Source organism: Mastigoproctus giganteus, chromosome 1, assembly GCF_048544385.1.
Source record: "Mastigoproctus giganteus isolate SK-2022 chromosome 1, ASM4854438v1, whole genome shotgun sequence".
Classification (NCBI taxonomy): domain Eukaryota; kingdom Metazoa; phylum Arthropoda; class Arachnida; order Uropygi; family Thelyphonidae; genus Mastigoproctus; species Mastigoproctus giganteus.
This window is the reverse complement of record NC_143575.1, coordinates 78,812,398-78,839,474: the sequence shown is the minus strand read 5'-3', so window position 1 is coordinate 78,839,474 and position 27,077 is coordinate 78,812,398. Positions and strand designations below refer to the sequence as shown.

The 27,077-nt window shown below is 35.7% G+C and overlaps 1 protein-coding gene across 1 annotated transcript in view; it reads left to right on the top strand.

The window, feature by feature from the left end:
* The window catches only part of LOC150090913 (PDZ domain-containing protein 8-like), a 218,063-nt gene that overhangs the window by 171,252 nt on the left and 19,734 nt on the right, over positions 1-27,077 (top strand). Inside the window, exons 16-18 of the mRNA XM_090377161.1 lie at positions 13,387-13,578; positions 18,251-18,813; positions 22,879-22,894. Coding sequence (XP_090233287.1) covers positions 13,387-13,578; positions 18,251-18,813; positions 22,879-22,894 — 771 coding nt within the window. The remainder of the gene's footprint in view (positions 1-13,386; positions 13,579-18,250; positions 18,814-22,878; positions 22,895-27,077) is intronic.

Below are 27,077 nucleotides of genomic sequence, written 5' to 3'. Positions count from 1 at the left end.
TGCTTCCCATTTTGAGTTTGCTGTTGGTAACATCATCAGTTGGTCCCACTGTATAGAATTTAAATACTGTCTCAGACCATCGTAGTCGCCTTTAGGAAAGCAATAACCCTTCCCTTTACCCCTGATGGTAGTTACCTCTTTGAGTAAATCCCACTTCAGCACGTTGTGATCACTGCCACCTAGTGGTTCCTGTATCTTCAGATTCTTAATGCATGAAGAATCACTACTGATAATCAAATCAAGAGTATTGCTCCCTCTAGTTGCCTCCCGAACATGCTGATTTAGAAAACAATCATCCAATAAATCCACAAAAGCCTTGCTAGTGTGTGAGTGACCAACCCACAAATTCCAGTCAATATCTGGGAAATTAAAATCCCCCATTATAAGACTCTCTGATTTACTGGCCCACTCTATTTCCCTGTACAGTTTCTTATTATACTCATCAGAGTCATTAGGCCTATAGCACACTCCTACTCTCAATTTTGATCTCCCAATGCTTATGTCACACCAAACTGACTCGACACTGCACTGTCCACCGAATTCGACTGGCTTCACTTCCTTGGATTTTATGTGTTTCTTAACTAATAGCATAATCCCTCCTCCCTTCCAATCCTGTCTATCCTTTCTATAGACGTTGTACTCTCCAAATTCCAGTTCTGCATTCCTTATATCTGTGTGACACCACGTCTCTGATATCCCAACAATATCCGCCTTTGATGCTTTGAGCAATACCTCAAATTCATCAAATTTATTTACCAAACTCCTAGCATTGGTGTACACGCAAGTATACATGCACCTGTTCTTTTTCTTAGCTATCCTAACACAACCCATGTGTTTACTTGTACCCCAATGACTCCCAGCAGTCTCTGAAATATCCTGTGCATCTTATTTTCCAAGCCGCTGATCATTCCAATAGAAGCAGTGCAAGAATCACTTTCACCTCTGCCAGAGGCTACTGTTAATCTATTAGTCCTTGTATCCCCCCAATCTAGCAGTTTTCCGACCCACCTAACACTGCCTCGATAGCATCAGCAAACATTCTTGCACCCTTTCTATTTAAGTGTATCCCATCCCTGTAGAAGCAGTCTCTCCTGTTAAGTGGCATATTATGATACATGATGCAAGAAAGTAAGCTTATACAGCATTAGCAAAAAAAAAAAAAAAAAAAAAATTCCCTGTTTCATCCTTCCATTCACTCTAAAAGTTGGTCTAGTTCAGTCTTGAATTTATTTAAGCTCTCAACTTCCATGCCAGATAGGAGTTTGTTCCAGCAATCGGTCACCCGCTGGCTAAATACAAATTTCCGCACATCTGTTCTATAACTGTCTTTCCTCAATTTGAATTTATGCTCCCTCGCACGGAATTTGAGCAAGAGGAAGAATCCCATCAGCATTGAGCTTGCCCAAACGATTCATGGCCTTATACACCTCAATTAGATCACCTTGCAGGTGCCTAGTCTCCAAACGCTGCAATTAGCAGAACTTAACCCTATCTTGGTAACAGCAAACCTTTGTTCCACTCACTAATCTCATTGCCCTTCTCTGTACTCATTCTAGCAGCTCTACCTCTTTCCCAAAATGAGGCCTCCAGACTTGTATGCAGTACTCAAGGTGTGACCTGACCATTGCCTTATACAAGGAAATAATCACCTCCTTATCCCTAGGCACAATACGGCCTTAGCGGCCCTTGTGCCATTAAACAACAAACCAACCAAACAACCTCCTTATCCCTGTGAAAAACTCCTATATATCATTGACAAACCCCATGAGCTACTCTTGCAATCTGCCAGCACTGCTCAGAAAACTTCATACTGACTACACAATTGTCTTTTTCATTCTCCACTACCCTGAATGTAGTACCGCTTAGTAGTATGTTACTCTGGAGTTACTGCTACCTATATGCAGCACTTTGCATTTGTCAATGTTAAATTCCAGTTGCTATCTCTCAGCTCATCTACTCAACTTTTCTAGATCCTTTTGCAGCAGCATACCATCCTTACTGTCATTAACAACCTTACCGACCTTCATATCATCTGCAGACTTGGACATTAAGCCTGATATACCTACATCAATAACATTGATAAATATAGAAAACAACAATGGGCCCAACACAGACCCCTGAGGCGCCTCCGTAGCCAGGTGGGAAGGAGCAGCAGTGAATCAAATCAAGAAGCACACGCTTCTTGATTTGACCCCGATTCGGGCCTGTCACCACCAAATACGGAGGATGCGGAAAGGTCAGGGAATGACCACCGCATATCCCCCGAGCAATATGGCCTTAGTTGCTAATGCTCCTAAAAACCAAAAAACATCAACAGACCCCTGGGGGTCACCACTAATAACATTAGTCCACGAAGAGCAGTGGCCATTGCTTACCACTGTCTTCTCCCACTCAACCATCCCTTTATCCATAGCAGCAACTTTCCCTTAATGCCATACTGCTCCAACTTGTATAATAGTCTTGCCTGTGCAAAAGTATCAAAAGCTTTCCTAAAATCAAAATTAAATCAAATTACTTTCCTAAAATCAAAATTATTTTTTGCATCCAGTTCCTTTGTGACAACATATCATTCAATCAGATTGGTCAGACAGGGTTCAACCAGTAACTTCATTATTTTCCCTGGAACAGAAGTTAAACTAACAGGTCAATAATTATTTGTGTCACCATTTGAATCCCCTTTGTGAATTTGGGCTACATTTGCACATCTCTAGTCCATTTGGTGTCTCCCTGAATCTAAGGATGCTCTCATAATTATGGCTAAGGGTTTGCTTACTTCCCTCACTGCCTCCTTCAATATAACTGGATAGATCCCATCCACCCCAGGTGCCTTTCTTATGTTTAACTTCAATTTTTCCTCCACTTTGCTCTCAGTTATTACAAAATCATTAAGTTTCCTGTAACAGTTTAGTAAACTTCTGTCCTCCCCTTCCTTACAGAATTCCTCACGTGTGAATATAGATGCAAAATACTCACTCAGTTTGTCAGTTACCTGAGTACAGTCATCAACAATCGAACCATCGATATCAAGTATCTGATTCATCCCAGCATTTGCATAAGTAAAGAAGTCTTTACTGTTTTTCTTTGCATCCTCTGCCAAATATTTCTCATAATCTGCCTTTGCTTGCCTAACCTCCTCTGTGACTTGATTACAAACTATCTTATATCTACTCTAGGCATGTGTGTGTCACCTGATAATTTATATGCATCCCATGAATTTTTCTTCTCTGCCACAAGTCTCATTAGTTCATCTGACATCCATTTAAGCCTAAACGTTGAACAGTATTTCTTGGTTGGTATGAAAACCCAGTAGCTTCCAAGATTAATTCCGTGACTGTATCCCATTTAGAATTTGTTGTTGGCAACATATCAGCTGGTCCCACTGTATAGAATTTAAACGCTGTCTGAGACCGCTGTAGTTACATTTACAAAAGCAAAAACCCTTCCCTTTATCCCTGATGTTAGTTACATCTTTGAGTAAATCCCACATCATTACACTGTGAACCCTGCCACCTAGTGGTTCCTTTATCTGCAGATTCTTAATGCATGAATAATCACTGCTAATAATCTGATCAAGAGTATTACTCCCTCTGGTTGCCTCGCAAACCTGCTGCTGTAGAAAACAATCATCCATTAAATCTACAGTCTTGCTAGTGTGGGAATGAAACAATGCAGTTTTTCCTGTATTTTAATGACATTGAATTATAGCACACATTTAACATATCTGCTGTGATATGTTTTTAATTAATATAATAAAAATTCATAATTTTTGTATTTAGTACACAGAAATTAAGCAAAAAAAGCAATAACTTTTATGCATAAACTAAGAACATTTCATTTCTGTACATTCATCAAATTCTCTATTTATTCCTTCAATCAGTGCACAGCAACAAATATAATATTCAATGCTTCAGCTATGGTGTGTGTATAACCAATGATATGTTTGGGAAAAAAAATTATAATTGACAGATATCTGTTGGTTTGATTTTAATGAAATTTGGTATGGCTCCACAATTTTGTTAAAAGAGCTGAATATAAAATTTCACGAAATCAATCTACTGGGGGGTGAGCCATTATACACAAACAAACATATGTACAAAAATATGTGCAAACATGTTGAAGACAAAATTTTAAAATTTTAGGAGATAAAAGACCATCCTTGTACAAAGCCCTCTCTTCGGGGAAAGCTACAAGGCACTCCACCAGTCAAAGAAAGAATGTAGTGTTTTGAATCACCATTCCCCCCCCCCACTCAATCCAGAAACATCTGGGATGAACAGCTTCAACTTAGATGTTTCTGGGTTGATTGGTTATATCTGTGGTGATCTTATGGTAATTAGGTTACTGGCTGGTCTGTAGGAAGGTTTCACAAACTACTATTGTGTTCTAAGTTTGTGGGACAACCATGCAACAGAAAATCATTATATTGTACAGTATTGATAAAGGGGGGGGGGGGAATTTCTACCAGGAAGAAGTAATGTAAAATAAGTTCCATTTGTTGAATCAAAAAAAGGTTTTTCCACCTTTGCTTATTAAGCTTCGCTTAATGAAGAATTTTGTTACGGGTTCTGGATAAAAGAAAAATATCATACTAAAAATGAATGACTCCTTTAAGATAGTATGATATAATAGAATAGCAATTGCTTAAAAAACTGTACTCACCTTGAATAAATCTGCAGTGGTATATTGAGAAGAGTTGGTTAGTATTTAGGTTGAATTGTTAACTAAGAAACTAAGGGGGGAAATGAAGAAAAACGGAATTTAAAATAAGCACAAGGAGGTAGAAGTGTACATGTCTGATCCTTGGTTGTCATTGGAGAATGAAGAAGAAATACTTCTACCTCCTTGTGCTTATTTTAAATTCCGTTTATGTCATTGGAGAGGGAAGAAATACTTCTTCCCTCTCCAATGACAACCAAGGATCAGACGTGTACACTTCTACCTCCTTGTGCTTATTTTAAATTCCGTTTTTCTTCATTTCCCCCCCCCCCCTTAGTTTCTTAGCTAACAATTCAACCTAAATACTAACCAACTCTTCTCAATATACCACTGCAGATTTATTCAAGGTGAGTACCGTTTTTTAAGCAATTCCTATTCTATTATTAGTCCACCAATACGGTATTATAAGATTTCTAAACTTTTATATTATGATAGTATGATATTTAAAATTGGCTGTTCATTAAATTCTTAAAACTTCAGCATATCTTTCAATGATCGACATAATTCTTGGTTTTTTTTTTATCAGCAATCAGTTTCCTTTAGAATCTGAAACTTTTTTCTTTTCTTTTTTATTAGTGTTATTAACTAACATTGTAATCTGAAAATAAAATAATTGCTCATACCCCATCCTTTTTATTATTGAATTATTTTCAGTGTTACATCTGAATATTCTTTATAAGAATTAGTCAGATTTCTGCTGTCATATTGAAATTAATAACATAGGAATGAATATGCCAATGTTCAGAATTTTTTTTTTTTTTTTCTTTGAGAAATATGCTGTAATTATAACATTATTTTCTATAATATAAATGCCTTTTTCCTCCAGAAAAAAAAAAAAAAAAAAAAAAGTACCACTGAGCATTTCATTATATTTAGTGGGAATGCATATCAACAGGAACAGCATAACTTGGAAACAGTAATGACATTAATGTTATTAACTGAGACCACGACTTAATTTTCAGTGAAATGGTGCCAAGGTGAGGTAGCAAGACTTCCTAGTGTCAAACTGAATAGATCCTGTCTATCATAGCATTTTTTTTGGGAAATTTTTTATATCACCAATGCATAATTTATTCACAGAAATCTAAGATCTCCTGCACTCAGTCTTCTCAGATATGTCTTCTGTTGAATTACACTGTAAAAGTTCAAAGCCCTTACAGATCATCCAACATGGCAATATCTACATAATCCAAAATGGGAAACCATTTGAAAAAAATAATCTTGCAATTGGACATAAGTATGAACAGATTGATCTGCGATAACACCTTGTTAAATCGAAGGCAACTTTCTCAGAGTGCCAGCATTGGAAGGTCACTCTACAGGATACAACATTGGGCATCTCAGCAACCTGAAAGGATGTGGGATTCCTTCAAAAAACTGTCAGGCACTTAGGTTTGATAATGCATTTGTTATGGTAGCCCTAAAATCTAGAGTATCAGGGGTCTTAAAAGAGAAGATTGAGAAGTTGTGGTAATAAGCCATCCTTGTCATCTTATTAATCTTGCAATGGAATTTAATTTGTATACTGGAAAGGAATCTGCATGATTTCCTTAAAGGTGAATGAATGCTTGATGGAAATTTACCACTAACTAGAACAAAGTTTGAAAAAGGAAAGATAGATTTAAACAATTTGAACTGATGCATGCCATTGAAGTAAAAAAGATTTTGAAGCATGTGTTTATATATTGGCTGGCTATTTGGTTAAATGTGTAACTAGACTAGAACAGCAGCAAACTTCAACAAGTCAGTGTTAGGTGGGTCGAAAACTGCTAGCTTGGGGGGGATCACAGACTAAAATATTAACGCTAGCCACAGGCAGAGGCAAAGTGATTCTTGCACTGCTTCTATTATAATGAGGAGCTGCTGGGAGACATCATGGAACAAGTAAATACATGGGCTGTGTGTGTTAGGGTAACTAAGAGTAAGAACAGGTGCATGTATACTTGCATGTACGTACACCAATGCTAGAAGTATAGTAAATAAATTTGATGAATTTGAAGTGCTGATCAAGACTTCAAAAGCTGATATTGTTGGGATATCAGAGACATGGTGTCACTCAGATATAAGCAATGCAGAATTGGAATTGGGGGAGTACAGTGTATTCAGAAAGGGTGGAAAGGGAGGAGTGATTATGCTGTTAGTTTAAGAAACAAAAAATCTAAGGAAGTGCATCCAGTTGCCATGGGTGGACAGTGCAACGTTGAGTCAGTTTGGTGTGATGTAAACACTAGGAAAGGGAAAATGAGAATATGAGTGTGTTATAGACCTAATGACTCTGATGAGTACAACGAAGTTATGCAGAAAAATAGAGTAGGCCAGTAAATCAGAATGTCTTGTAATGGGTGATTTTAACTTTCCAGATATTGACTGGAACTTGTGGATTGGTGACTCGCATGCTAGCAAGACTTTTGTGGATTTATTGGAGGATTGTTTTCTACAGCAACATGTTTGAGGAGCAACCAGAGGAAGTAATACTCTTGATCTGATTATCAGCAGTGATTATTCATGCATTAAGAATTTGCAGATAAAGTAACCATTAGGTGACAGTGATCACAGTCTACTGATGTGAGATTTACTCAAAGTTGTAACTACCATCAAGAGTAAAGGGAAGGGTTTTTGTTTCCATAAAGGCAACTACAGTGGTCTTATACAGTGGGATCAATTAATGATCTTAAAAACAGTAAATTCTAAAGGGGAAGCCTTCAAGGAATTAATCTTAGAATCTACTAGGCTTTTCATACCAACTAAGAAATACTGTTTAAGATTTAGACCTAAATGGATGTCAGATGAAGTAATGAGACTGGTGACAGAGAAGAAAAATGTGTGGGATGCTTATAAATTACCAGGTCACACAGAAGCCTATGGCAGATATACGCTAGTCTATAATCAAGTCACAAAGGTGGTTAGGCAAGTGAAGGCTGATTACAAGAAATCCTTGGCAAAGGATGCAAAGAAAAACAACAAAGAATTCTTTACTTATGTAAACTCTAGAAGGAAGGGGATGAATCAGATTGGTCCATTGATATCGATGGTTCGATTTTTGATGAGTGTACTCGGGTAGCTGACAAACTGAATGAGTATTTTGCATCTACATTCACACGTGAGGAATTCTGTAAGGAAGGGGAGGACTGAAGTTTACTAAACTGTTAAAGGAAGCTTAATGATTTTGTAATAACTGAGAGCAAATTGGAGGAGAAATTGAAGTTAAACATAAGAAAGGCAACTGGGGTGGATGGGATCTATCCAGTTATATTGAAGGAGGCAGTGAGGGAAGTAAGCAAACCCTTAGCCATAATTATGAGAGCATCCTTAGATTCAGAGGAGATCCCCATGGACTGGAGATGCGCAAGGGTGTCCCCAATTCACAAAGGGAGATACAAGTAATTACAGACCTGTTAGTTTAACTTCTGTTCCAGGGAAAATAATGGAGTCACTGGTTAAAGAAGTGAAGCAGGATGACCTAGACAAGACTGCAGTAATAGTTCAGACACAGCATAGATTTGTTAAGGGGAAATCTTATCTTACCAATTTGATCAGATACTACGTTGTAGTCACAAAGTAACTGGGTACAAAAAATAATTTGATATCATATACAGTAAGACTCCCCGTATCCACAGGGGATACGTTCCAAGACCTACCGTGGATGGCTGAAACCACTGATATAAGCGAACACCTGCTGACCCATATATAACATGATTTTCTTGTACATACATACATACGTATAATAAAGTTTAATTGATAAATTAAACACACAGTAAGACAATACACATTACCAACATTAAATTTAGGTAATAATAAAGTACAGCAGACTCTAGATTTACTGGGATTGGATTAACCAGGACACTTCAAGACTCCAAATTAAAGAAAAAAGAAAAAAAAGCCAATTCAACCAGAAGTCATAAAATTCAAGAAATAACTAGAATAGGTATAAAGAGATATTTTGCAAGTTGTAAATAAGCGACAAGAACCAGCATTATAAGTCGTCATTGGGAGATTAGTGTACCTATTATCTTGTAACCCCTGCTGTCTTTCACACTTACTGCTCAAAATGAGAGAAAAAAAAAAAAAAAAAAAAAAAAGAGACCAAATGTTTACTTTGTTTTAGTGTGTCGCATCGATTGTTGTGTTCCATCGCACCACAAAAGGACGAATTTTGTTTCATTATTTATGTCAAAGATGTCGGAATTTGTTTTTTATTTATAGTAACTATATTTTTTTTTGTTTAGGAATTGCGAAAATGATGGCAAAACGCAAGAGTTGTGCTTTCAAATTAAACAAAAACATGAAATTATTCAAAAGTTTGAAAACGGTGCATCTGTTAAATCTCTAAAGAACCATTATAATGTTAGTGACCAAACCATATGTGACAAAGGGAAGCTATTCAATTTAAAATCAACATCGTAAAAAATAAAGGAAAGCATCGTATTGGACACATTAGTAGTATGTGTTAAGTTTTTTTGGGTTTTTTTTTTTTCATGGTTAACCCCGGGTAACTGAATCAGTGGATATGGGGGCACAACTCTACTTGGATTTCAGGAAAGCTTTTTGATACTGTTGCACATGGAAGACTGCTGTACAAATTGGAGCAGTATGGCATTAAGGGTAAGTTGCTACAATGGATGGTTGAGTGGGAGATGGCAAAGAGTGGTAATAAATGGACATTGCTGTATGTGGTCTAATGTTATTAGTGGAGTCCCCCAGGGTTTGGTGCTGAGCCTATTGTCGCTTTGTGTATTTATCAGTGATATCAATGAAGGTATATCAGGCTCAATGTCCAAGTTTGCAGATGATACAAAGGTTGGCAGGGATATTAATGACAGTAAACACAGTATGTACTGCAACAGAATCTAGAAAAGTTATGTAGATGGGCTAAGTGGCAACTGAAGTTTACCATTGGCAAATGCAAAGTACTGCATATGGGTAGTAGTAACCCAAGAGAAACATACCAACTGTGTGGTGCTACACTCAGGAAGGTGGAGAATGTAAAAGACTTGGGGTAATTGTGCAGTCAGATATGAAGTTCTCTGAGCAGTGCAGATGGGCTGCCATGGAGTTGTGTAATATATAAGGGAATTTTTCTAGCATTATCCATTTGTATAAGGCAATGGTTAGGCCACACCTTGAGTACCATGTACAGGTCTGGAGGCCTCATTTTAGGAAGGACGTAGAGTTGCTAGAATGAGTACAGAGAAGGGCAACGACAAGATTGGTCAGAGGAACAAAGGGATGCTCTTACCAGAAGATTCTTAAGTTCTGCAAATTGCAGCATCTGGAGGCCATACACCTGCAAGGTGATCTGATTGAGATGTATAAGGCCAGGCCTTGGATGATTTGAGCAGTCTCAATGCTGATGGGGTTCTTCTGTTTGCTCAGATTAAGAACCTGAGGGGGCACAGATTGAAATTGAGGAAAGATAGTTGTAGAATAGATGTGCGGAAGTTTGCGTTTAGCCAGTGGGTAGTTGATTGCTGGAACAGACTTCCATCTGTTGTTGTGGAAGTTGTTAGCTTAAATAAATTTAAGGCTGAAAAAAAAAAACATTTGAAGTGACCGGATGGGTGAAATGGGAATTTTTTTTTTTTTGGCTGATGCTGTATAAGCTTGCTTTATTGCATCATATGCCTCAACTAATGCTAAAGTTCATTTAAAGGAGGAGTTAAAAAGCAATATGAGCACATTTTGGAGTTACCACATTGAATAGTTCAAAAAAGCAATCACTAGTGAATGGCACTGACTCATATTGAAATCCAGTTGACAATCCAAAATTTTTAAAGGAGACAAATTGATGAACTCAAGAAAAAGAACAATCTTCTGGAAAAACAATTCTAAACAGGATAAGCAGTTGCTAACCCTCACTTGTGCACAAAGTTAATTCATGTTTCACTCTTGTTGCTTGAATAAAACAATTTTCTTATTTCTTTTTAATGTTATAACAACATTTGAAAATTTGAACATAGCTCTTCAATACAGTGTACCCCATATTCATGTATTTAGGTCATTACCTTTAGATATGTTGAAGAAAAGTGTTATGTCCAAAATTTATTTACCAACAGTTTTCAAACCTTCCATTTTGGAAATTGATTACCATAGCAGACTAAACTAGAAGGATGATTCTGAATTAATCATATAGCATTTCTATGACTGCTAAGGTTGTGGGAAGTCCAAAAAAAAAAGAGAAGATTCTGTATTTTTGCTTAGTGAGGAAGCACTTTATTACTGCAGTTGACTGCATGGTGCATAAATTTCCATTGAAAAATTATGTTCTTATAAATGCATAGGTATCACAAATTTCATCAGTTGACAGTGCATTTTCAAATTTGAAATTTTTTGTTTACAAGTTTCCAGTACTCCTTGGTGTCATTGAATAAATAGAAGAAAACAGATGTTTTGCAGCATCAGTTTTGTCAGTTTCAGTGTGAGAACCTACCAGATGCCATTATGAAAGAACTAATGTACAGTGGTCCTTAGGGCTTTATTCAATTCAATTCTACATAATCCACGCTGGAAAAACTATTATAGAAGCAAACCCAGAGTGAATCACCGTTCAGGTATCAGGTTACTGGATTTATCAGAATGCAGGATTGTTTACCTTGATAATATTCATCAAGATCACGTCGATACAAATTCCCCATAGCCTTCCTTCATACCTTATTGTGATAATTACATCCAACAGCTACGTACTGCTCATTCACAAAATTATCCATACATTGCTGGAATTTACACAGATAGTCCAAAGACTAACAGTGAATAAAGCAGTTGTTCTCCATAATAGTGCTGTTTCTGTATCATTTCCCACCAAATGTAGCAGTTATATTACTGAATTCTGTGGCATAAAGTTTGCTATAGAAAATATATTCTGTTTCTCAGTTCAAAAGAGTATAATATATACCAACTCACAGTTTATAAGGCGCCTCCATAGCCAGGTGGGCAGGAGCAGCAGTGCATGCACACGCTTCTTGATTAGACCGGGGTTCGAGCCCGTAACCACCAAATACAGAGGATGCGGAAAGGTCAGGGAATGACCACCGCATATCCCCGGAGCAATATGGCCTTAGTTGCTAATGCTCCTAAAAAAAAAAAAATAATAAATAACAATAACAGTGTATACAATTCAGTTTGAAAAACACTAAGTTGCACAGCTGCCAGCTCACCAGATTTAAAATGGAGAATCTGTCTTTTTTTTATTCAATTTGACTCTTCACCATCTCACCATTATAATATAGTTGCTGACAAAAGGTTTTGCAATCTTTTTGCAAAAACTCAGTTTTTCTCAATCTTTTTCTTTTCACAAAAAAATAACTACATTAAAATTGGATTTTTATTTTTTAATTTTGCAAATTTCTGTTTATTTTTCTTAACGAATTGGCCATCAGTTTTTTCTGGTAGTGTATGTTGCAAAGTAGAAACACGTGATAATAGCACTGCTTTCTGTAATGTGTGTTATTTCATCAGGCTTGTGGCTAATTAACAATGTGTTTCAGTAAGATGCCACAGAAATATGACAATTTCAGAAGAAATACACAAGATTTTTCTTGTATTGTAAAATCTGAAAAGGGTAACATGTGTAGACTTATGCACCATGTGTAGATATGATATTTTAATTTCAAGAGGCAAGAGGTACAGTGTAATCAGACATTTGCAAACAAATAGCATAAGAACCACACACAGTGCATAAAAAGAAATACAAAAATGGATGTTGAATTTCAGTGATGATTTCATTTTTGTCATAGAACATAATCTTCCGTCTCTGTAATGTGCTGATGATGCAGGCACATTGTTCAGCAATATGTTTCCTAATAGTGAAATAGCAAAAAAAAAAAAAAAAATACAGTTGTGCAAAAGCAAAAACAAAGGCAGTAGTGAAATTGAGTGGTAGGCTCAAAAATGAGCCATTTTCATTTTCTACAGATAGCAGTAATCAAAGTGATTCCAAGCTGTATCCTATTATGGTGATCCCCCCCCCCTTTTTTTTTAATTTAAAAAAAAAAAATCAAAAGCAGCTTGCTTTCACTGTCACCATTAAAAGGTGACTCTGCAGGGTACCACATGAGACATGTACCCTGAACAACCAGAAAAGATGTGGGATTCTTTCAAAAAACTGTCAGGCACTTAGTGTTGATAATGCTCCTTTTATGATATGCATAAAAATGGAGTAGCAAGGGTATTAAGAGAGGAGATTTAGCACTTGGTGGTAATAGCCTATCCTTGTTATCTTTATTGATAACAAGGATAATGCATGCAGACTGGAAGCTGCATGCATTTCTGTGAAAGTGGATGAATAATTGGTGGAAATTTACTTCTATCTAGAAAGAAGTGCTAAAATGAAAGATAAATTTAAACAATTTGAACTGATGCATACCACTGAAATAAAAAAAAAAAAGATTTTGAAGCATGTATACACATTGGCTGCCTTTTATTAAATATGTAACTAGATTAGTAGAACACTGGCAGTCTTTGAAAATCTTTTTAAAGAAGAGGTTAGAAGTGATAGACAAGCACTTTTGTGGCATATCCAACATTTTCTAGTTTAAAGAAATGTTCTTTATGATTGTTAGAATATACATATCATATGCATATACCTATCATCGCTATGATGAAAAAATGTCATTTGATGCATTTTTTCATCAAGAAGTAATTATTATAGTTTTATTAAAATTAACTTTTTTGTAGTGTTCACTTCAGGAAAGCACTTTCCCTTTGTGGGATCCAGCATCCTTAGAAGAGCAAGATTTAAATACCATAATTGAAAGGTTGCTTACTCTCCCGCACGATGAAGTAGTCCTTTCTGCTGCTAAGGAAAGAGGAAAGGAATTATATGCAAGTCTTTGTCTTGATGAACGCAAAAGCAAGCTCAATTCTATGGTAATTATTTTATTTATATATATATATATATTTTTTTTTTTTGCTCTATATAAAGCAGTGTGCTAAATTTTTGCCTCTACAAAAATTTAGCACACTTGAACCATTTTCAGTGTGTTAAATTGTTGATTATCATTTTGCAGGCATTATATGTTTAAGCAATGAAAACATTTTGATAAAAGTTATGGTAACGTTAGGCAAGGATGAAACTGCTACAGAAAACGTTTTTTTGTATGGGAGGAAATTTTCATTTGAGTGGCATTGACAAATCAAAAAGAATTCACTACACTTTGAAGAATTTAACTACTCTTCCTGTGAATTGTGTGGGAAGGGTGAATCACTGGGTGGCTTTTAGAATGTTTTTGAAACTTAATGACACACTACTACATGAGATCCCACTGAACTTAATGATGAATGAAAAAGACTTAGGGGTAATATGGTCCAACATGAGGTTCTGCGAGCAGTGTGCTACAATGGCTCATGGGGTTCTGATAATGAACTTGAAATTTTGATAGCAGGACAAGGGGGTAATTATCCCATTGTATAAGGTAGTGGTTATGCTGCACCTTGAGTACTGCATATACAGATCTGGAAGCCTCATTTTTGGGGATCTGTTGGGAAGTGCTGTGGAGAATAGCAACATTATTAGTAAGGGACAAAATAAGGGTTACTCTTACTGAGAATAATTTGAGTTCTGCAAATTGCAGCAGAGTTTGGAAATTAGGCACCTGTGAGACCGGATTGAAGTGTTTAAAGCTTTAAATGGATTGAATCAACTAAATGCTGATAGCATTCTCTCTCTCTCTCTCTCTCTCTCTCTCTCTCTCTCTCTCTCTCTCTCTCATGGCACACATAAGTAGCATGAATTCAAATTGAAAAAAGGATAGTTACAAGATAGATTTGCATAAATTTGCTAAAGTTAAGGATTAGCCAGATTATTAGAGGGGGTGTAGATGATGATAATGTGTTTTTTTTATTGGTGTTATATAAGCTTGGTTCCATGCATAATTTATTGATACTAATAGTATCTCCTGTTTGAAGATCAGAAGTTAGAATAGGAACAAATAACAATATGACACACATTTTGAACCCAGTAGTGGTGGTGCCCCCATTTGTAGCAGCAAAGGCAGTGGTGGGGCACTTGACAGGTAACCCCTTTCTTTTTAATTTTTGGAAAATATTTAGAGTTTATTGAATACTTCTTGAACAATACCAATATTTAAATTTTTCTTAAGACTGCAGTTGTAACTGTTTAAGTTTAAAAAAAATTATAATTTTTAAAAGTGTCTTTCATCATTAAATTTTCACACACACACACACACACACACACACACACACACACACACACACACACACACACACACACACACACACTTGCCAGAAATGTTTTAGATATAAAATAAAAGCAATGTGCTCTTAGTCTCTTCCATTTTCCAAATTAAAAGATTACTAAATCTTTTAATTTGGAAAATGGAAGAGACTAAGATTTCAAATCTTAGTCTCATCCATTTTCAAATATGTGCAAAATTTCAAATGTGTGCATATACACATTTCTACATGAGAGGTTATTGTACAAGCTGGAAACATGTTGGGATTACTGGGAGAATTCTAAGTGGGTAGCTGCAGGGCAAAAGGCGGAGGGTTGTGATTAATGGATATTCTTCAGATTGGTGTAAAGTCAGAAGTGGGTCCCCCAAGGATCAGTTCTTGGACTAATGTTGTTTCTGATTTTCATAAATGACATTGATAATGGGAGATAGAATGCTTGATGTCAAAACTTGCAGACAATGTAAATATTGGTAGAGTAGTTAATGATCAGTACCAAGCAGCACTCCTTCAGGATGACTTGGGCTGCAAGAACTTAATGCAGCAAAATGCAAAGTCAATTTTGGGGAACAGTAACCCCAAAATAAATTACACTTGGTGGGGTTGAATTAAAAACAGTAGAGAAAGAAAGTTATAATACACGGGCAGATATGAGGTTTTCTGAGCTGTGTAAACAGACAATCAAGGAAAGCCCATGGTGTCCTATCGATGATTTATCAAACATTATCCTGCAGCAGTAGAGATATAGAGGCCATAGTGCCACTGTATAAGTCAATTTTAAGACCACATTTGGAATATTGTGTACAAGTATGGAGACCTCATCTGGAAAAAAAAAAAAAAAAAAAAGACATTGCCCTTCTTGAAAGGGTCCAGAGATGGGCAACTCACATGACAAATCGGCAAAAGGGCGACCATATGAAGAAAGACTCCGGTTCAAGAGATAGTTTTGAATTGGCTAATTGGCTTTAAGGACTTGGGCATATAAATGAGTCCGCTCTCTGCCATTCCCACTCATTTTCCTTAGTCTCCAACTGAAATCGCCAGTTGTGTGGAATAGAACAACTCGAAATTTTGCTATGCCATATAATGGTAGTAGAAACTTTTGAATAAAATGTATTCGTAGTCTGAAAAATTCTTTGAGTACACTTGCTGGATGTTCACTTGAACTTCCAGTGAATGTACTTGAATCACCTGATGGTAATTATCATCAGAATTAGGCAATTATATCAGAATCCCCTAAAGATGAAAAGTCTGATTCAATGGATGCTGTCTTTTATTTCCATTGCCCATTAAATTGATGTTCATTAAAGTAAGGGTTTATTGTATAAACAATGAATAGTCATACTTGGCTGTATTATAAGTTTCTCAAATTTGGAGTGTGAAGACTCTGCTCATATTGTTTTTATAAAGTTCATTGTATTTGTGAGGACAGGATTCAAAGAGAAATGACTATATTAGCAGCAGCTATAAGCTTTTAGAGGTTTACTTTCTGATTAAGGAGCACCTTAAGTAATATAATCGGGCTTTTTATTATTATTATTTTTTTTTTTTTGAAAGCCACTTGTAAACTGACTTAAATTTACCAAGGAAGAAAATTTAATAAAAGACACAATTTACATGTTTGTTTTAAAGTCTAGGTAAAAATTCTCCGTATTATATAGTATTTCATGTCTCTGTACATCTTATAAGTAGTAATGGCTAATTCAGAAGTTTCACGTTGATTTACTTCTGCTGCGGTTGCAACCTGTGTTAGTTTTTTTCCATATTTTTATAAATACAAAATCCAGACCCAAAGAATAGTTGTTCTGATTATCCCAAAAACTAATCTGGTCTAATTGCAGCAATTCCTTTCATACAGATAAATTAAATATTTCACATGGTAAAGTTTTTTTTTTTTATTAACTTTTCTTACTTTGTAGTTTTTCTACATCATATCCTTCTCAAGTCAAGTAATTAAGTGACTTAAATTTATTCTTAAAATCTCTACATAGTAATGATAAGTAACAATCCAGTGAAGCTTTATCTAACTGTGCTGTACATAATGTTCTTCAGTAAGTATTTCTAAGTGTTCATTTCATAAAGAAATTATTATACTCACTATGAACACTTATAGCTCATATACACTATATTTTCAAGAGTATCTGAACACTACTAGGATCAAGGAAAATGAATCTTACCCATTATCCACATAAGGAATAGGTATAAAAGAAACTATGTTCATGCTAAAAGTAAGCAGATCAATGATGTACAAGTAAATGAGTTAAAATGTTAATTTGTAACTTCCACTGAGGAATTATCATAAGGTAGTCAATATGTTCATGCCATTACTGCAGCATCCTATATCAATAATAACTAATGTAATCACCAAATGGAAACAGTGGTTGGTACTGTAGCCGAGAAATTTTTTCAGTTGACCACAGAAATTGACAGAAAGAGACTGGAGATCTATCACTAGTATATAGAGCCCATCACTCCTCATTGAATACCATAAACCAGTAATTTTGAGAGTACAGGAACTAATATTAGTACAAGGGCAATGTATAGGAGGCTGCACAGCAGATTTTATGGAATAGCTATAGCATACAAACCAAACATCAGCCTGTAGTGCACAGTGTCAACTTGATTCATAACTCAGCTTTACAATGTTTCAGGGACCAATTATAATTGGTCCCTGAAACATTGTAAAGCTGAGTTATGAAGTGATTAATGATAGTACCTGGTTTTCTGATCTGATGTCCATGTTTGGGTCTGGTGGATGTTCGGAGAACATTATTTACTGGAATGTGTCATCCCAACTGTGAAATTTGCTTGAGGTGTTGTCATCATCTTGGTTTAATTCTTGTGGTTTGGACTGGGATTGTTAGTCATCATTCTTGGAACAGTATATACCATGTGGTACATTGAAATTCTGGACAATTCTGCTCTCCCTATGCTGTGGTATCGGTATAGGGAGGCCCTTTACTGTTTCAGTATGACAGTGCATCATAAATGCAACTGTCTGCATGCTAAAAGTAAGCAGATGAAATACAGTAAATGGGTTAAAAGGTTAAAATTTGTAACTTCCCATACTTGCAGCATCCTATATCAGTAGTAACCAATGTAATCACCAAATGGAAACATCATAGTTACTACTGCAGCTGGGAAATTTTTTGTATTGAACACAGAATTACACACATGTATGTGTCAATACTGCCTTCCTCTTATCAAAAATTGATTCAGACTCTACCAAGAAGCATGGATGGGTGGGCTCAAATGTCATTAAATATTGTAACAATAAAAGGTGTCCAGTTACTTTTATCACTATAGTGTATTTCATTTCAAAGTCTTACTATATTCATTTACTTTCCAGATTGCGAAATTGCAGGTGGCAATAAATGATGAGACAGAAAACCGTAATGAACTCTGCCGAGAAGAGCATGAGGTCACAAGCCCTATACAGAAAACAGAACTAGCTTTTTTAATTGCCAAATCAGATGAACGTACTCAGGCACTTGCAGTTTTAATGTTGCACTATTTGTCTGGATTGCAGCATTGCTTGGACAGTGAAGAAAGCTGTAAATCCATTCCCTCTGACTCTGTACCCATAGCAAACATTCCTCTTGTTAACATTTTGGATACAGATGAGAAACCACAAAATGGATTTACAGCAAATGATCACCTACTTATCACAGTAAATGGAGAGGAAAATGAGGACTTAGACAGTGATCCACAACTGAGCACTCATGATATTCCAGATGATGACAAAAGGCATATTATCACAGAAAAAGCATATGAAGAAGTAGAGGAAAATAACTGTGTGTGGCATTCTACAGATGCAGAGACAGAGGATCAAGAAACAGAAGATAAAGACTGTGAGAGTGATAATTCTTCTCGGCAAGCCAGCCACAGAAAGGAATCCTTCTTTCGAAGAAAGTAAGAATTTTTTAAACTCTCTCTCTCTCTCTCTCTCTCTCTCTCTCTCTGTGTTCCTTCTTCCTCATGCAGTCTGAAAGAACAATGTTCTTTCAGACTGCATGAAACATATGTATGTGTTTCTTCTGTTCCATGGGAATAAATGGAACCACCCACATAATATCAAATCTGGCATCCATGAGCTTGCAGGATGGATTGGATTTCGGACATCACAACATGTATGTTATAATGTGCTTGAACATATGTAGTGATATGGATTGTCATGCAATATGTGTAGCATCCCATAATTGTCCCACATTGGAGAATAGCAAATCCATATGTCTGAGATCCTATTTGACCTTATTCCACAGGTGTTTATTAGGGTTCAAGCTGGGGCACCTCCGTGGGCAGGAGCAGCAGTGCATAGCACACGCTTCTTGATTAGATTGGGGTTCGAGCCCGTGACCACCAAATACCGTGGATGCAGAAAGGTCAGGGAATGACCACCGCATATCCCCGGAGCAATATGGCCTTAGTTGCTAATGCTCCAAACAACAATTAGGTTAGGTTCAAGTTGGGAATTCAGAGGCCACTGGAGTAGGATGAAATTCTGCTTTGACTTCATCAGTGCAAAGGAACAGCAGGAATATTGACATATGTATGTGGTTGGCAGTAATAGTGCATTTGGTCTCCATCAAACATCCTTGCACACATTTCAGATGATTTAGAGGTAATCCAGAAACACATTCCCCTGGCTAGAACACCACAGATGCACCACCAGCCTGCACCATGCATGAGACCTATTACCTCTTATTCTTCTTACCACACGTGTGCCCTTCTATCAATATAATGAAAAAATAAATTCAATTCATTCAACTATGGTATATGTGGCATCAGGTGAGATGATGCAGACATTTGTGATGGGCTCACAAACATCTGCTGTATTCTCGGATAAATCATGTAATGGCGAGTATATCAAACAGTCCTGCAAAGTGCTATGAACTGTCCCATATCGTACCCCATGGTCAGTTGTGCCAATTATATCTATCCTGTTAGTCTGTATGAGCTACTTCATTCTTATATCCTATTCATCAGTCACTGGTTTTGCATAATACATTTTGTGCAGGCTGGCTGCTTTGTCTCTTATTTGTCACTCTTTCTTGATACAATGGTAGGTTGGGAACTGCCCACTAGATCAGCTATCTAGGAGACAATGGACATACATATCTCAAGTTAACAATGGACAGCAAATCTTCATGCCTTTCGTGGACTAATGTTATTAGTGGAGTCCCCCAGCATTCGGTGTTGGGACCATTGTTTTCTATATTTATCAATGATATTGAAGAAAGTATATCATTAATGTCCAAGTTTTCAGATGATACAAAGGTTGGCAGGGTTGTTAATGACAATACATTGTCGCAAGAGGATCTAGAAAAGTTGGGCAGATGGGCTAAGAAGTGGCAACTGAAGTTTAACATTGACAAATGCAGAGTACTGCATATAGGTAGCAATAACCCCAGAGTAACATACCAAATGTGCAGTATTACACTCAAGGTAATTGGAGAATGAAAAAGACCTGGGGATAATTGTGCAGATAGGCTGCCAGAGCAGCTCATGGGATCTTGTCAGTGATATACAGGAACTTTGCTAGCAGGGATAAGGAGGTGATTATCCCTTTGTATAAAGCAATGGTCAGGCCTCATCTTGAGTACTGTCTACAGGTGGCCTCATTTTAAGAAGGATGTAGAGCTCCTGTAACAAGTACAGAGAAGGGCAATGTGATTAGTGAGGGGATCAAAGAGATGCTCTTACCAAGAAAGGCTTAAGTTCTGCAAATTTCTGGAAACTAGGTAACTGCAAGGTGATCTGATTGAGGTGTTGAAGGCTTTGAATGGTTTGAGCAAGCTCAGTGCTGGTGGAATTCTTCCTCTTGCTCAGATTATGCACTTGAGGGGGCATATTTTCAAAATGAAACTGATGCTGCATAAGCTTGCTTTCTTGCATCATATGCCAATGCTAACAGACAATAAAAAGCCTGTGCCTCATTGGAAGTTTGTAATTTTGCAGCCTCTTCCATGCATCAACCCGTTTACTTTACTTTGCTCATTCCCATAGTGCTGTGTGCTATTTCAGTGTCCTTATGGCATGTTTATATAACAGTATACTTTCAGGAAATGTTTCTGGAAACTTTACATACACTGTTTCATTATCTATCAAAGAATATTCTGAATTGCTGTTAATTCCTCCAAATACGTGCATGTACACTATGACCAAAATATATATCTCCATATACGTTATGACCAAAATATATATCTCTATATACGCTGTGTCCAAAAGACTGGGAATTTACATATACTGGAAATAACACATACACAGCACTGAAGTTGGAATGATCAAAATACTGCCTTCCTCTTATCCTCTCTCCATTTCATCATCATAATATAACTTTATGACAAAGAGTTTCTTCATCTTTTTGCAGAAACTCAAGTTTTTACTCCTTTTTCTTTTCTCAAAAAATAGTAAAACTGTTAAAATTTCAAGTTTTAAAAAATTTGTATTTCTGCTTATATTTGTTAATAAATTTGTCATCAGGTGTTGCTGGTCTACATTACAAATTAGAAATGCATCTGAAAAAGGTAACATGTTTCACTGTTAACATGTTTCATGTTAACATGTTAAAGGTTAAATGTTTAACATGTTTCGCACTTCACTGTTTCTATTAGATAGTGTAGTATTGACATTTAATTAATTTAATTTATTGATCTTATTAATTTAAAGTATCATGCCCCAAACTAGAGCAGCAAAGCAACGGGCACAAAGTGGCAGGAGTGCTGTGACTCGGGGGAGAACTGAGGGGCCAATTCTCCAACGCATCACAGCCTAAAAAAATGTGCAACTTGTGAAATGTTTGCCGAACTCTCTGGAACGGAACATGATATTGCCATGGGGGATGTCTTTGTGTGTGCGCGATGTAAGGAGTGTAAGGAAATCAGGCGACAACTCAGCATTGTTATGGGCCTAAATGAGAGTTTGAAGGACAGGATGCCCTCGAAAGATCTAAATTGAGGGGACCATCAGGCTCTCATCTGCCCACATCAACGCCAGAGCTTGCACTTGGTCATCACGCAACACAGTGGCAACCCCCAAGGCAGAATGCGCTGGTCCCACAGGAACTAGTAGTTGTTGGTGACTCTATTGTCAGGGAAATGGGAAACATGCTTTGTAAAAAGGATAGGTGGAACAGGACCAGGGTATGTCTGCCAGGGGCAAAGGTTGATGACGTTGTAGAGCGGATATCATCTTTTAAGAATAGCCAGATGAAGTGGATAGTACTGAGTGTTTGTATGTAGGTGGGCTTCCTTGCATCATTTTTCTGCTAACTATACTGATGTTTTATTGATTTTACCAATCCAACTGATTTTATACTTTGCTCCGTTTTATATGAAAATTAATGTGTATCAGCCTTCTAAGTTTTTAAAATTTATTAACTTAAATAGTTATATATAAAATGGAGCTTTTAACTTTAGTCTCTTAAAAAAAGTATAAAAAAGTCTGTATACTTATATAGACCTTTTTTTTTTTTTTTTAACTCTTATTTGATAATAAAGCATGATATTTTTCTGTCATGCTATCTTGGGGAAGCATTGATTGATTCTTCCAATGACAGCAATAGGCTTGGGCTTAAGTTCACTGCAGAAATGACATTATCCACAAGTCAAACTAAAATTATGATAGTTTTTAATTGAATAACATCACCAAGAAGGTGAATCCATTATTCATTAAACATCAAGGCACTGCTATTACAGTCAGTTTTGGATATTACTGAACCCTCATTAGATAGTGGAAGATCTCAGAAAGTTTCTGTCAAAACAGTGAATAAATGTATTGTCTAAATGAGCAGCCAAGTGGTGTGCAGAGACAAACTTCCAAGGAATGAGCTTATAATTCAACAGTGTTGAAATAATTTGATAATAAAATGATTTGCTCTATATTATACTTTTCTGCCTTGCATTCTTGGGGATGCTTTGTTTCACTTTAGAAATTGCTAAAGCTAACCTAAAATTACAAATATTGTTTTTAATTTAGTAACATTGCTATGAAGGTAGATCCATTATTCATTAACGAAACAAGTCACCATTACTAGATGTTTTGGGTCTTGCCAGATCCTTATGAGATAATGGATGGTCTCAGTTAGTGACTCCATCTTAAACAATATATAAATAGATCAAAATAAAACAATACAAATATATTAAATCTAAAATGAAAAGAAAAAACGAAACAAACATATAGAATTTAAATGGTAACAGTATCATTTAAATTCTATATGTTTTTAGAAGAAAACTTCCAAAAGACGGAAAAATATAATGCAGTGAAGCATTTATCATCAAATTATTTCAACACCTGTGATGAAACATAACCTTGTTCCTTCACGTAATTACTCTAATGGGCTAATACAACCCAGTGCTATGGGCTTTAATATTCACATATCTTTCATTACAATTTTTCAATTGGAAGTTTTTCCCCATACACACAGTCACTCACTTAGCCTCTTATTTAGAATCAATACATTTATTTACCATTTTTACAAAGTCATTAATGAGATGCCATCTGATGTGAACTTAACAAAAGTCTACTTTGATCTGAAACAGCTGTAAACAACTTACTGTGCATTGAATTTTTAATGGTTGTGGTGGTGGTTGTTGTTTGATTTTAGGCATGTCAGCAACTTAGACCACATTGCACCAAATGAATAACAAATTCACCTTCTTGCTAATGTTATTTGATTAAAAATATGATATTAGTAATTATAAGTGTACTTGTGTATAACTATGCCATTTCTGAAATGAGCTTCTATAATACAGGAAACTGCATTATAGAAGTTACCAAAATTAACATTTTCATTTTTATGACTTGGTTTTAGCACATTAGACCCTTCATTGCTGATGCGCCAATACAATCCAAATCAGTCAGTATGCTAGTAAACTTAAACTCTGAAATTACTTAATTACCAAAATTACATTCATAAGGTTGCATTCATTAACTTTATGGAAAGATTACATTCTGTAATCTCATATCAGAAACACTGTATAATTCGGTGGATTAGTCACTTTCTACCCATTTGAAAAAGTCCTGTTTGATTCCCCACCTTGAAAAGGCAACAACAGCCTTTTCAGGGTGGGGAACTTACCAGATATAATTCAATTAATATAATTAATATGAAAAAAAATTTTTTTTTTTTCTTTCAGAGGATCTTGTTTCTCTTCTGAAAATAAAAACTTCTTTTTAATCCAATAAATGACCTTTAAAATATGGAAATATACACTGAAGCCTTAGTACTAATCTAAAGATATCATGAAATGGTTTTTTAATGAATATCCTAACATTATACAATTAGCTAGTAACTATAATTATAAAGATATTTATGAATAGAAATAAAAATAATTAATAGTAATTTTAGAGTATCATTAGTAAGGCTGATACTTAATATTGTTTCAGGTCAAGGAATAATGATATTAGGCAGAAACAACAAGTACAGCAGACTTTCAAAATAATGGCACCTTCAGGGATTCAAGGTGCCGTTATTTAGATTTTTCCTTTATCTAGAAAGTTTTATTTTTTATATATTTAATGCAGAAATAATGAGGCTAAATAAGAAATAGTGATTAAGAATGCAGCTTTATTAACTGCTGTTGTTGTTGTTATTTTGGTTTTTAGGAGCATTAGCAACTTAAGGCCATATTGCTCCGGGGATATGCGGTGGTCATTCCCTGACCTATCCGCATCCTCCGTATTTGGTGGTCATGGCCTCGAACCCCGATCTAATCAAGAAGCGTGTGCTATGCACTGCTGCTCCTGCTCATCTGGCTACGGAGGCACCCTTATTAACTGCACATAAAAAAACATAAACATGTTGATGATCCACAGTTATATTCTGTGATTAATACACTCCTGCCCTCTGCTTAACCCCCCATTTTATTTTCCTTATTATATCAAGTTTAGTCTGCGTAGGTAACACAGTGGTATCATTACCGTCCTTCCCACATCGAGTGGAAAAGGCCCAGGTTTGAATCCCAAACTTTCATGGTGACCCTAATGTTAATAGTTTGGATTATATCAAGTGTTTCACTAAACTTTAATGTTGTTCTTTCCTTCTGTGTATGAGGTTTATTAACTTTAGGATCCATAGTGAGGGGTTTTTAATTTAAAATAAATATAAAACAGCAATATAATCTGTGATATCTGTACAGAATTCGCTTTCAAAATGGCAAACTTAAACAAATACAGTAATCACATGACTTGCCGTTTTTTTTTTTTTACACTGCAAGACATCTGCACTTTATGTAAACATACAATCTCAATGTGCCGTTATTGCGACAGTCTACTGTATTTGGTTTTTCATTATACATTTTAGTATAAAATGCTTAATTAAACAAAATGTGAAAAATGTAATAAATACTTATACTAGGTGATAAAAAAATTTTAATTATATTTACATATATATATATATAATCTGATTAAATATAAATAAATTTACTTTTTTTCCCCAGATTTAAAAGATCCTTTATCTCTTCGGAAAAGAAAGGAACAGAAAATGCATTGTGATCTATCAACTATATAGATATCAACATATAGGCATTTCCACATTTTAGAGAAATGGTATTATTATGTTGACATTTCCACCATTGTGTTCATAAGCTGCTTATGTAGAGCTCAGATGGGACCTGATACATATCATATCACATGTGATAGTAGCCTTCATTGTATTTACCTGTGGTAAAAAAAAAAGTCTTTTTGATTGCATCTTTTAATTTTCATAACAGTAAGAAGCTAAAGCATAAACTGTTGAAATCAGAGACCAAAATGCAGAATATAGTTATCTTATTTTTTGGCCTAAAATCGATATTGTAGGCTGTACATAATGGCATTCAGCTTATTTTTAATCTCAGCTGGCTTTAAGTAATTAAATAAAGAATAAAAGTTTTTGTTAGAAACTTTTATTTTTTATAAGCATTACCAGTTTTGGTTGAAATTCAGAAAATCATAAATTCTATAATAAAGAAGATTAAAGATTTAAACAATCACCATTGCAGTATAGCAGGAAAACCTAAAATCTATAGGTTTTTAGAATTTGGGTAGGAGTAGCAGGGTTTCTGGTGAACATAACTGTATAAAATCTTTAACTGAATAAATTCAGTCATATCCAATAATTGGATTCAACACCATGACTGTATTCAAGATTTATTAATGAGAATCATTAGTAAACCTTGAATTTGTTAATGCAGCTAGCCACATATTCACTTATACAGATAATACAGGTTAATAGGTGTTTCATCCTTTCAAGGAAATACTCATATTGATATTTCCTTATCTACATTCTAGATGCAGCTGAATAATAGATGATGCACCAAACATTAAAGGTTTCAGTTCAATAGTTTAACTAATAGTCATAAATTTTTCATTATAGCATTACATATGCTATAATGAAAAAGAAAAATCAATATTTTTGACAAAATTATATGTTGCTTTCTAAGGTAATTACTAATATATATTTTTTTTTTTTTCCTCATGTACTTCATATGGCCAAAAGCACTTGTACACCCCCTTCATAATTATCATATAATGTACCAAAAGTTGCCTACTCATACATGTTAACTCAGACACACCAGTAATATAAATTAAGTCTGCTTTTGCAGCAGAGTACATAAAATGATAGGAAAGCCAGTATGAGTTGTGCATCAGGACTTTGTGTGGGATAGTGGTTGGGTGCCACAATAATCTGTGCAGGCAACATGGATAAACCATAGAGGTAATTTCATGCCTCATAAATGTTCATGAAAAATATTATTGTGCAAATACAAAAGGCCACAAGAACATCTGTTAGCTATTCATAGGGCACAGTATAGCCTTGAGTTCAATAGTAGGGCAGTACACTATCAAAGTGGTGTCATTTCCTATGTCTATAGACCATAAAATGATGACAGGAAAATGTGGAGTTACTAATCTTGCTGCTCGATGTTTCTTTCTGATGGACATGTTTAGGTGTGGCAAGAGTGTTTCCTGTTGGAATGCATCTTTCAACCATGAAGTTTGGTGAAGGCAGTGTGATGTTATGAGACTATCAGCTGGTTTGGACTTAGTCCACTAGTTGGAGTACCTAAAACCATGAAGTTCATGAGTTACTTGGACATTCTAAACAGTTAGACCCAACCTACACTATAACAGTACTACAGAAATAGGCCCTGTCAGTTGACTTGATAACACTCCATGTCATACAGTGAGGATCA